General features: G+C 37.9%; 1 protein-coding gene across 1 annotated transcript in view; it reads right to left on the bottom strand.

Annotated features, from left to right (window-relative positions):
• Positions 1-12458, bottom strand: part of LOC126411481 (histone acetyltransferase KAT8) — a 98842-nt gene that overhangs the window by 14749 nt on the left and 71635 nt on the right. The window contains exons 3-6 of the mRNA XM_050081366.1: positions 8723-8867; positions 8325-8543; positions 7938-8168; positions 5113-5357 (exon numbers count right to left, since the gene is read on the bottom strand). Of these exons, the coding sequence (XP_049937323.1) occupies positions 5113-5357; positions 7938-8168; positions 8325-8543; positions 8723-8867 (840 nt within the window). The remainder of the gene's footprint in view (positions 1-5112; positions 5358-7937; positions 8169-8324; positions 8544-8722; positions 8868-12458) is intronic.

Genomic DNA, 12458 nt, shown 5'->3' with positions numbered 1-12458 from the left:
GTTGTGGGTTCTGATGCAACAACTGCCCATTCATACATGATAATGCCTGTTATTGTAATGGATGGCACTTTTCTTCCACAAGTGTATATTATTGTCTTGGAACCCAGTGGCAAATTTCCAGCAACCATGATGCTTCATTCACCCAATGTGAAAGCATATACCTGCAAATCACCAAACATAACAAAAAGGGATTTGAAAATGTTCCTCAGCAGAGGTGTAATGGCCACATTTGCACAGCAGAGATTAAAATTTTTTTTAGGTTGCTTGTTAGCAAATAAAGACTATGCTCCATATAATGAGACAGTTCCAGCAGATGTTGAATTTCACAAGAAGCTGATCCCTGCAACAGTACTAGATTGGTACAACCAGTGGATGTTTTCTTTTCTCATCCATAGTATGGCACAGTTCATTACAAATCTGACAGTGTTACTGTCCACAGCTAGAGGTAGGCAACTCAGAGGCAGGCAATCAACATAGTCTTGCCAACTTTTGTGATTGTGCCTCCAGTCCCTCTCCCTGCCTCCCACATCCCTCTTCCTCAATCCACACGACCCAACACTACTCCCACCATCCACCATAACAAGTCCACCTGCAGAAAAATAGCATTGGCACTTAGTCTTGCTGGCATCGTGTAGGGACAGTGTGTTTGTGTGTGTTTGTGTGTGTGTGTGTGTGTGTGTGTTTTCTACTCTAGCTCGTAAAAGAATGACTACGAAAGCTAACAAGTTTTCTTTCCTTTGTGTGTGCCTGTTGACTACTCAACCCTTTTGTTTTTTGGTAAGTGCTTGGTCTCCCTTAAACCTACAGTACAAACTAATAAATAGTTATTTCTTAGAAAAAGCATAGAATATATTTTTTTAGATATAAAAAAATGTGTAAAACAAACCAATTGAGATTGATGTGAGCATGGTGCATTCTGATTTACCCAAAGTTCTTTTAAAGTATGGGAATTTGTTTAGTATTTTCTACTGTGAATTAAGAGACTGACAATCACTGCAAAAGACCCTTACTGTATCATCTCAACACAAAAGGATGTTCTGTTCTTTCATGGTATTTGGTAAGCATAATGATGAAGTAGTATTTCCAAATGTCATTAGAGAACAATATTTTACAATCGTAGCAGCAAACAATTACATCAAAGTGCACCACTTAGCTATATTACCGCACCAAGAGCCTGTTCGACACTGGTTATTCCCCTTAGTGAAATTTAGTAATTTTTTCTAAGACTGTCACGGGAACTTCCCTTCTTAGTTTACCAAAAACTATTTAACTACCAATGTGGCTGTCCTGTCTGCATTGGTATCGTATTAATGTGATCTTACTACAATTTTGATTTTTCTTTACCTTCAGTCATCAACAGTGTGAACAGCTCACTGGCTCACGTTAATTTGTGTTTCCCTCAGGAAAAAGAGAGAGAGAGAGAGAGAGAGAGAAATGTAATTCTGAAAGTTTGGAAGTACACAGCCATGTCTGTTGTTGTAGTGTTGTGTATTGTATTTTATTTTAGTGAATACATCAATTTTATGTGTCTTTGGTGCTATTTCCACTTTATGACATACAATTCAGTTACCACTATAAGAAGGAAAAAAGATTCCTCCGAGTCTTTATATACCATAAAATAAATTCAGAGAGCCTCGTCATAAGTACTGTTACATCTGGAAAATTCTATATTTCAGCCAGCAAGTTCTGCTTTGTGCAGATATCAAATAACCTTGTTGCTCACAGTCAATTTGTAAATGTGCGCGTCACGCTACTGCTGGTGGCAAATGATGGTTTGGCAGCCTCAGCAGTGAAACTGGGTGTAGAATCCATCTTAAATGCCCATGTTGTCAACCTGATCCCCAAATGGTCAACCATATCAGTGACTGTAAGGTACTGACCCATAAACCATGCATTTCCAATAGAGCAGGGACCACACTGAAGTCTTGTGGAATTCAAACTGAAGGAATATTTTTTTTACTGTCATTACAACTGGACATGGCCAATAGGGCAACTGACATAACATTTAGACAAAAAGGACTGCATGCAGGGAGTGTGCCATGTAATTCCCATTTGTGAGCTTGCTTAAGACTTTAAGCTGCTTAGTAGAACTACATACTTTTTATGGAAAAGAAGATGTCTACTGTGTGTTTCTTGTGTGAAAGGTGTGTCATATAGATGCCTACAGTAAGGTCAGGTTATTGATAGTAGAATTTTATCTCTTGAATCCACATTAGAAGTTTCTGGGACTCAAGCTAGTCAATGGTCCAGCTTCATAACACAGTGACACACTTCAAAAAAGACCCTTCAGGGGCACCCACCTGTCAATGACTGTAGAATTGCAATCTTAACTACATCAAGGAACAGGCTATCTTCCAAGTCAGCGTGAAGAGTTTAGTATATATGCTTCAGCAGTCTCGTGAATTATGTTTGTGATACAGTCTTAGAAAGTCATGGCATTCAGCCATAAGTAGCTGCCTGTCAAGTAGTCACTCAGACCTACTGAACAACCATTTTCGCACTTCCCTTTTGGGTTCAAATGGCTCTAAGCACTATGAGACTTAACATCTGAGGTCATTAGTCCCCTACACTCCGAACCACTTAAACCTAACTAACCTAAAGACATCACACACATCAATGCTCGAGGCAGGATTCAAACCTGCCACCGTAGCAGCAGCACTGCTCCAGACTGAAGCGCCTAGAACCGCTCGGCCACAGCGGCCGGCTCACTTTTGGGGGCTGTCTTCTCTTGTAGGTGATTTCAGACTGAGAAGTGGTTGCTTGAGCAAGACTGGCAGATGTCTGCTGTGTAGCAGCATCTGTGATACATACTGTCAGGTCAATAGCAGAGAGGAAACCAGGAGACAGTGCTGAAGTGACTCATGATTCTTTCCCCTTAGGAGATAAAGGAAGAATTGCACAGCACATTTTGTGCATTACCATCCCTCATATGGAGGAATGGTTGGAGGAGTTGAACAATGGCAGACACCAAAGTCTTGCTGTCTACAGATTCACTTGGTAGACGAAGCAGTGATCACTCTATGACTTTCCTTTGACCTTATATTGGGACTTTAAATCCCTTTAAGACTGTGGTGAGGGCAACAGGTGAGATGTGGTATTAGTCATTGATAAAAACAGCAAAGCTCCTCTTAGCCCTCTCACCAGTTTGGTCATCATCCTTGTGGAGAGTTCAGCTGCTTATTACAAGAGCAATTCAGTGTTTCCAGTGGGTTTCTTGGAGACAGATGAAAAGAAGTTTTACTATTCCTTTTTTTTCCTTCAACGAAGCCTTGGTGAACCCTATACATATGTTTGATGTGTTTTGGAAAATAATTTCTTAATTACAGAGATAAAAGATGAGATTGTTGGTAGCTGCTATGTCTTACATAGTTTCTTTGCCTCTGCATGTGGTATTTGTTTCATAATTTTGATGTCTTGGATTTCCTGCCACTCAACAAAAACAGGACAGTTTCTACTCTATACTGGAGGATTGATTGAGCAGTAAATATTCTACTCCAGGTTCTTTTGAAGACGAATCACATTTCCCGCATGAGTCCCACATTCAAAAGTGTAGGGCTGAATTACTCACATTTTTTATATCTGTGTAGTGGGTTAGGAACATAGGAAACCACTTCCAGTGAGGAACTCCAGCTATTATAAATTCCAGCAGTATTGGCAAACTGAATGCAATTAAAGTTTTTAATTGACAGAATAAGGTAACTGGAGCTCAGTAAACGTCCATGTGCAGTTGTAAATAATCAGAACATATAAGCAAGTAACCACAAATAAACTGTCACAAAATCTTTGGGCTTAAGAGCTGGGGGGGGGGGGGGGGGGGGGCAGGGCAGGAAATAAATAATAAGCCTTAAAGGGGGAATGTCTATTTCATTACTGAGAAATAAAAGCAATAAACAAAATAAAGACAGTCTGTCCAAAAGTGCACATCTGTAAAACCAAAATTTGCTGCTCGGTAACATTCCATACCATGATGTTTCATCTCATGCACATGGTGATGGCAACTGTCTCAGCCACTGGCATGCTGTTCACAAAGTGGTCAAGAAACTTCTGTTGAAACCTGCCCTGCTTTTCAACAAATATCCTCTTGAGGTCACCCACAGTGTAGGGAGCCTGTGATGATGCACTCCAAGTTTCAACAGCTGTCAAGCATGTTCAATTACGTGTATCTCTGCACACACCCCAGACAAACCATTCCTTTTCAGAGATTTTTGCCTCCTAGAGGATGGTGTTCATGAGGTGTGCTCATGCTTAAGATGTGCATTAATGCCAGGCCACATAGACACTCTTCTACAAATAATATTGGGCTTCAGACAAATGCTGGACTCATTGGCGAAAAGAACTTTATGCCATTGATCCAGGTAACATTCCAAGTGTTCTCTTACCCACTTTCTTTGCGCAACAAAATGCTTTTGCGGGGTTTCAAGAAGGTAGTTCTGTTGCATTCTTGCATCTCTCCTCCGGTTACGTACCAACCATAATATGTAGTTAGTAGTCATCCAGCAATGCTAATGTTGTACACTGGTGACCATTATGGGGCAGATCTTCAGTATTCTGTGTGCCACAATAATGGATGGATGTTCTAATGATGTCGCTATGTGCACACCAAATGGGTGGGCAACTTCCCACATTGACAACCCTTCTTACTATAGAGTGGCAATGTATGAACAGCCATGAGAGTTTACCATTACACCAGTAGCTGTCCATAGATATCTCCTGTGTTCAAACATCATCGAGAAAAAGGTTACCAAATCAATAAAAACATAACTTTTCCAAGTCATACAATATTATTTTGGAGCAGATTAGAATAGTTCTTCGTGTCTTTTTAAGAGAAGTACTTTAGTGGAACCACACAAAACATTGTCACAAAATTTTCACAGCAGATGACTATATTAAACAAATACTAATTACTCAAAGTTGGTTTGATGGATTTATTGATATTATTCTGTTGTTATTAGAAACTTACAACTGATAACACAATGAAGTTTATTTTAAGCACACAAACAGAGTTCAGTAGATGCTAATACTATTTCTCACTAGTCTGAAACACCTCACCTCTAGTATATGGAACCAAAAGAAGAAGTACCAACTTCTACATACCAGATTAGTTCACAGTACCTGAGTTCTTTGATAGAAAGTGTTCCTCGGAAATCTCTTAAAATTTCAAGAAGAACCCATGACCAATAAGAACGGTAGCTCAGTTTTCCCAGGTCTGACAGAGGCTTCTCTGGACTCCCAACAGCAGATTCCATCTTCGAGAGTTCATAGCTGAATGCAATCAGCAGTTTACCATAACCCTGACGCTGATATGGTGGCAGTGTTAGAATACAAGCTACATTGTTTCCATCAGGTGATTCTTTTTCCTGAAATGACAATGAGAAAATTGTAGCAACTAAAATGTATGTGTGGGTGCGTGTGCGCCACATGCCCCCATTCCTACACCTACACACACACACACACACACACACACACACACACACACACACACACACACACACACAGAGAGAGAGAGAGAGAGAGAGAGAGAGAGATGATGTGGGAGACATGTTTATAACATTTGAAGTTATCAAATGTGTGTATGTGTATGTGTGTGTGTGTGTGTGTGTGTGTGTGTGTGTTTGCATTTGGGGGAGGGGGTCACTTCTACACAATCTTCACGCAATGAAGAAAGTCTTGAAAGAAAGAAAATGAGACACATTATTACAATATAAGCCTCATCATAACTCAAACGGAGTAAGTGTTTTTAAAATATAGGCAATCTCTCAAAAAATAATCATTTTCATGAAAGAAATTATCAACATGTAGATTTTGGTAGACAAAAAGGAGATTACTATGATTAAAGTCCTACCAATGTCAAAGAAATTTGTGAGTACACAAATTTTTTCCTCTACTCAAACTTTTTTCATCTTCTTTGACTGGGCTATTAACTGATATCGCTCCACTGATTCTACCAGTTATGAGTCACTAAATTTAATTCAACTGTTTCCAGCAACTGTCTGAAACAAAATAGGAAGGCCACAAATAATCAGAATTAAGGTGGCCAGATGAAGATTTGAGCCTGCTCCTCTCAAATACAATGCCAGCAGCTTAATCACTGTGTGCCTGGTGGACAATACATAGAGACAATGATTAACAGAAATGTGACTTTCAGGAATGGCACTTAAAACAACGGTACAGTTCAGGAGGCAAGATCTCCATTATGAGATGCAACTGACAAACAGGATTCAAAAGACTGATAGGTATGATGTGGAGACAGGGCAAATAGTAAGTTACAAATAAGAGAGGAATATTTGGAAAAGAAGGTGCCAAAGAAAAAATAAAATGCCAGAGATGGGAAAGAGAGATTAAGTTTAAATCAAATGGGAACTGATGGAAGCAGAAGGTACATCCTTTTCAGAAAAAGGTCATTGGAGACAGACCACACATGTGGATTGGAGAAGGATAAGGAAGATTATTGACAGTGTCTTTTTGGAGGAACGGTACTGGAATTTTCCTGCAGCAATTAAGAGAAATTCATAAAAACTAAATCTGGATGGTTGGATAAGAATTTTAACCATCATTCTGCCACATGAAAATCTTACACCTCACAGCACCATCCCAAATAATTTAGTATTTTGCTCCAATCTTTCAGTTTCTATTCTCTCTCTTTATTTTCTTTTCTATATTCACCTGAACCACTTGATACAAGATCTTCTGCATCCAGTTAATTTTCCAGCCACCTTTGTTTAACTATATAATTAATTAACAGATTAAATAAAGAATATGGCAGCTTTGAGACAACCCAGGATGAATGAACTAACGGAGTATTATCAGAATACCTTGTAAACGACTGTACAGGATGGAGCCCATGGATGACGTGAGAGAGAGAGAGAGAGAGAGAGAGAGAGAGAGAGAGAGAGAGAGAAGGTGATGAGACATAATGTAAAACATTGGTAGTTAGTCAACCTGGTCTCTACTGCCCAGTAATGCGCATTCCAGCTTTCATAGTGGGTGCTAGGTGGCATGGGTTTTAAAAACATTTTTATTAGGTTTTCATAAAATGTTGACAAAGTGTTTGGTAAATAATTATTACTGGATGCTTTAGCTTGCTGCAACTCTGCTTTACAAATTTTGTAAAGTTACTTCCCTAATTTACCAATTCCCATTGCTGTGGAACTGGTGGCCGGTTAGAAAATTTTACTACCAAGAGACATACAGAAGTGGGTGGTAGGTAAAGGAGGTTGACTATACCTGATGTACAATATTAAATTTTCCTTCTTTATGCAAAAAATTGAGACACAAATTCACTGTACAAAGTGATGAATGTGGTAATAAAGATTACTATAAAATATCCCAATCTCTCCTTATCTCATGCTTGTCAACTGCCCTTTCAGTCATACCTAAGTTGCAGTTTGTAAATCATTTATGTTACTGGCTTCTCATTCTTGATTTCTTTCCCTCATCTTATACTATTGAGGGTTGTTCCTGACAAACCCTAGTAATAATTTGCTTCTTCTTCCACCTTTCTTTTTATTATTAAGTGAAGGGACTTCTCTTGTGATAAGACAGTTAATACATGTGTTGTCAATCTGTAATTCTCTTGAAAGTATTTTCTTCTTCTTCATTGTGTTTTCAAGTCCAATATACTCACCCAGTAACTTGGAATTTCTTATGGGAGAAACTGGAAACAAGGAAATCTGCTAAGGTGGCTGGCACTAGTGTGCTTCTGATCAGCACCACACTCAGTTAGCGAACAATACTGTTCACAGTAACATTATATAGGATTATTTTATAATTTATAGTAATAATATTTCAGTTTTGGTTTTATTTACGTGATTTGTTTTATACGCTGCTTTTCCTGCAAAATTGGTCAATGAAGTTTTTTTTCCTTCATTGGTAACTTTTATTTCATGCAAAACATCTGAATGATCAATCCAGTTCACATACATTTATGATGCCCTTACCTTGGAGAAGTACCCCACAAGGTGTGCTCCATGTTTATCTACTTCACACAGTATGTAAAATAGAAATGGCTCCACATCAAAATATAATGTTTTATGATCAAGGAACAACTTTGCCAATAAACACAAATTTTGGCTGTATATTTTATGATCTTTCCCATCCACCTCCCAAATGGACAATGTTCCTTTCCGATAAATTTCTTTTCCGGGTGGTTGTCTTGATGTGCATTCACTCTGCAACAAATTGAAAGATATTTCTATATGATTTTACAATCTCAATGGGACCTCAAAACTGATATAATTAAGTTTTATCAAGATAAATATTTTATATCCTGTTCACACAAAATCAATTATGATAAAACTGTGAATAATGATTTTTTTTTAACTTACCATATGGTAACGGTAAGTCTTCTCCAGCCGCATGTATTTAAGACAGTATTCACATATCCAAAGCTTAGATTGCTTCCCATACTCATCAGGATATGGACTAAAGTACCAAGTATCTATCTCATAACGACCAATCTGAATTCTGTCAATGTATTTTACCTTTGTTATTGCTTCATGTTCTTTCTCCAATGCGGCAGTTGTTGGATCCATTTCAGCATATGTCTAAATATTGAGTTACATTAAGTGTATGTTACATATTATTTGACACAGGCAAGTAATACAAGCTAAAAGCACTGCAGTATATTTACAAGTCCATTTAATCTCACCCCATAAGGGGACAAGAAAGAAATTAGCAATCATGTACAAAGTTTTAATTAATATTTCAACTACAGAGCTACTACCTTTTGAATGTGGTTAATTTCATCGTGACGTCTCTTCTGATTCCGAGTGATTTTTCTATCAGTCTGATCTGACAGCAAGTCTGATGAATTCTTTTCATTGTTCTTCCACTGCTGGTCTGACATATGGAAGCGAGAGCTCATGATCCTGCAATGTTTTTAAGGAATGTCAAAGTGTAGAATCAAGCACTTAAATATACAAAAACTACCGCAAAGAAAAAGGTCTACTAATATCAAATATAGGTCTTAATTTGAGAAAGAAATGTATAAAACTTTTATGAGGCACAGAAGGTGATATAGAAGTGAATCGTGGACTGCAGAAAAAAACAGAAAAGACAAGACTCAAATTGTTTGAGGTGTGGTGCTACAGAAGGATGCTGAAGACTGAGTGGACTTATTAGATAAAAAAATGAAGTTCTCCACAGAATCAACAAGGAAAGAATGTGTGGAAAACACTGACTAAAAGAATGCACAACATAATAGGACTTAAACTCCAATAGTGACACTTTGAATAATATGTCTGTTTTAGGCCTAAATACTACTGACATGGAAGGAGGGCAACGGGTAGTTTGGCCTTGCCACGATTCCTTGGGTCATGTACAGACACTCTGATTTGTACGATTGGAGGAGAGGGCAGATAGGTGAAATGAAGAAGAATCCAAAACTGAGCAAGATACCAAATGGTCACATGTAACAGAAATTGGCAATAACGAGAAACAGATAATATTAAGAAACTTGAAAACTTACAATGAATCTGTGAGACAAAGTCTTTGTTGTTGTTACCTTCAGTCCAAACACTGATTTGATGCAGGTCTCCATGCTACTGCATTCTATACTAGCCTCTTCATTCCAAGTAATTACTGCTACCTACATCCTTCTGAATCTTCATAGTGTATTCATCCCTTGATCTCTGACTATGATTTTTACCCCCCTCCAGTACTAAATTGGTTATCTCTTGATGTCTCAAAATGTGTCCTACCAACCGATCCCTTCTTCTAGTCAGGTTGGGCCACAAATTTCTTTTTTCCCCAATTCTATTCAGTACCTCCTCATTAGTTCTGTTATCTAGCCATCTAATCTTCAGCATTCTTCTGTAGCGCCACATTTCAAAAAGCGTCTATTCTCTTCCTGTCTAAACTATTTATCATCCATGTTTCACTTCCATACATGGCTACACTCCATACAAATATTTTCAGAAAAAACTTACTGACACTTAAATCTCTACTCGATATTAAGAAATTTCTCTTCTTAAGAAATGCTTTTCTTGTCAGTGCCAGTCTACATTTTATATCCTCTCTACTTTGACTATCATCAGGTATTTTGCTCCCCAAATAGCAAAACGTGTCTACTATTTTCAGTGTCTTGTTTCCTAATCTAATCCCTCAGCATCACCTGATTTAATTTGACTACATTCCATTGTCCTCATTTTGCTTTTGTTGATGTTCATGTTGTGTCTTCCATTCAAGACACTGTCCATAAATGCTCTTCCAAGTCCTTTCCTGGACTTTAATTCTTGCTCCAAATTCTTCTTTTGTTTCCTTTACTGCTTGCTCAGTATACAGATTGAATAACACTGGAATAGGCTACAACGCTGTCTTACTCCTTTCTCAACCACTGCTTCCCTTTGATGCTCCTCAACTCTTATAACTGCCATTTGGTTTCTGCACAAGTTGTAAATAGCCTTTCGCTCCATGTATTTTACTCCTGTCACCTTTAGAATTTTTAAGAGACTATTACAGTCAACACTGTTAAAAGCTTTCTCTGAGTCTACAAATGCTATGAATGTAGGTTTGCCTTTCCTTGATCTACCTTCTAAGAGAATATCATCGAGTCAGGATTGCCTTACATGTTCCTACATTTCTCCGGAACCCAAAATTATCTTCCTCAAGTTTGGCTTCTACCAGTTTTTACAATCTTTTGTAAAGAATTCATGTTAGTATTTTGCAACCATGACTTATTAAACTGATAGTCTGGTAATATTCACACCTATTAGCACCTGCATTCTTTGAAATTGGAATTATTATATTCTTCTTGAAGTCCGAGAGTATTTCGCCTGTCTTATACATCTTACCAGATGGAAGAATTTAGTCATGGCTGGCTCTCCCAAGGTTATCAATAGCTCTAATGGAATGTTATCCAAGTTGAAACAAGGTCCTAGAACCTTGTTTCGACTTAAGTATTTCGATGCTTTGTCAAATTCTTCACACAGTATCATATCTTCCTTCTCTTCTTCCTCTATGCCCTATTCCATTTCCATGATACTGCCCTCAAGTACACATCCCTTTTATAGACCCTCTATATACTACCTCTTCCACCTTTCTGCTTTCCCTTCTTTGCTTAGGACTGGTTTTCCACCTGTGCTCTTGATATTCATACAGTTGGTTCTCTTTTCTCCATAGGTCTCTCTAATTTTCTTATAGGCACCATCTATCTTACCCCAGTGATATAATATGCTTCTACATCCTTACATTTTTCCTCTAGCTATTCCTGCTTAGTCATTTTGCACTTCCGGTCAATCTCATTTTTTAGACTTTTGTATTGCCTTTTGCCTGCTTCATTTACTGCATTTTTATGTTTTCTCCTTTCATCAATTAAATTCAATATCTCCAGTGTTACCCAAGGATTTCTACTAGCCTTCTCCTTTTTACCTACTTGATCCTCTGCTGGCTTCACTATTTCATCTATCAAAGCTACCCATTCTTCTTCTACTGTATTCCTTCCCCCTGTTCTTGTCAGTTGTTCCCCAATGCTCTCTCTGAAACACTCTACAACCTTTGGTTCTTTCAGTTTATCCAGGTCCCAGGTCCCATTTCCTTAAAATCCTACTTTTTTGCAGTTTCTTCAGTTTTAATCTGCAGTTCATAACCAATAAATTGTGGTCAGAGTCCAAATCTGCCTCTGGAAATTTTTTACAATTTTTAAATCTGGTTCCAAAATCTCTGTATTATCATTATATAATCAATCTGAGATTCTTAAACCAAGTGTTAGTGATGATTACATTATGCTCTGTGCAAAATTTTACCAGGTGGCTTCCTCTTTCATTCTCTTCTGCCCTGCCCAGCCCAGCCCATATTCACCTACTACTTTTCCTTCTCTACCTTTTCCTACTATCAAATTCCAGTCCCCCATGACTATTAAATTTTCATCTCCCTTAACTATCTGAATAATTTCTTTTGTCTCATCATACATTTCCTCAATTTTCTCCTCATCTGTGGAGCTGGTTGGCATATAAACTTGTACTACTGTGGTGGGTGTGGGCCTCATGTCTATCTCGGCTACAATAATACATTCACTATGCTGTACATAATAGCTTATCTGCGATCCTATTTTTTTTACTGATTATTAAATCTAATCCTGCATTACCTCTAAAGTGTTACGTACATCAAAAGAAAAAAATGGAGGAGTGATGCTAAAGCAGAGAACTTATTGTAGCTGGGATGAACATTAAGGATCACAACAAAATGCAAAATTAATAAAGGACATCAAAAGGGAAACACTTTGGATACAAATACATGAAACACATTAGATACGATAACTGCAAATCTTGTGTAAGAGTGAATAGATATAAACTAACAACACACTTTGAAATGTACTACAGAACATATTCTGCACCACCACTGCAGTGAATTTGCTGCCAAAGCCTGCTTTTTCCATGACATACAGTACAGTAGACCACTGCTATTTCAAAATGAGATAAACTGTAAACTATGTTAACCTGTAACAGCCATTTAGTCCCTGC

Source organism: Schistocerca serialis, chromosome 1, assembly GCF_023864345.2.
Source record: "Schistocerca serialis cubense isolate TAMUIC-IGC-003099 chromosome 1, iqSchSeri2.2, whole genome shotgun sequence".
Classification (NCBI taxonomy): domain Eukaryota; kingdom Metazoa; phylum Arthropoda; class Insecta; order Orthoptera; family Acrididae; genus Schistocerca; species Schistocerca serialis.
This window is presented reverse-complemented; position numbering and strand designations above follow the sequence as displayed.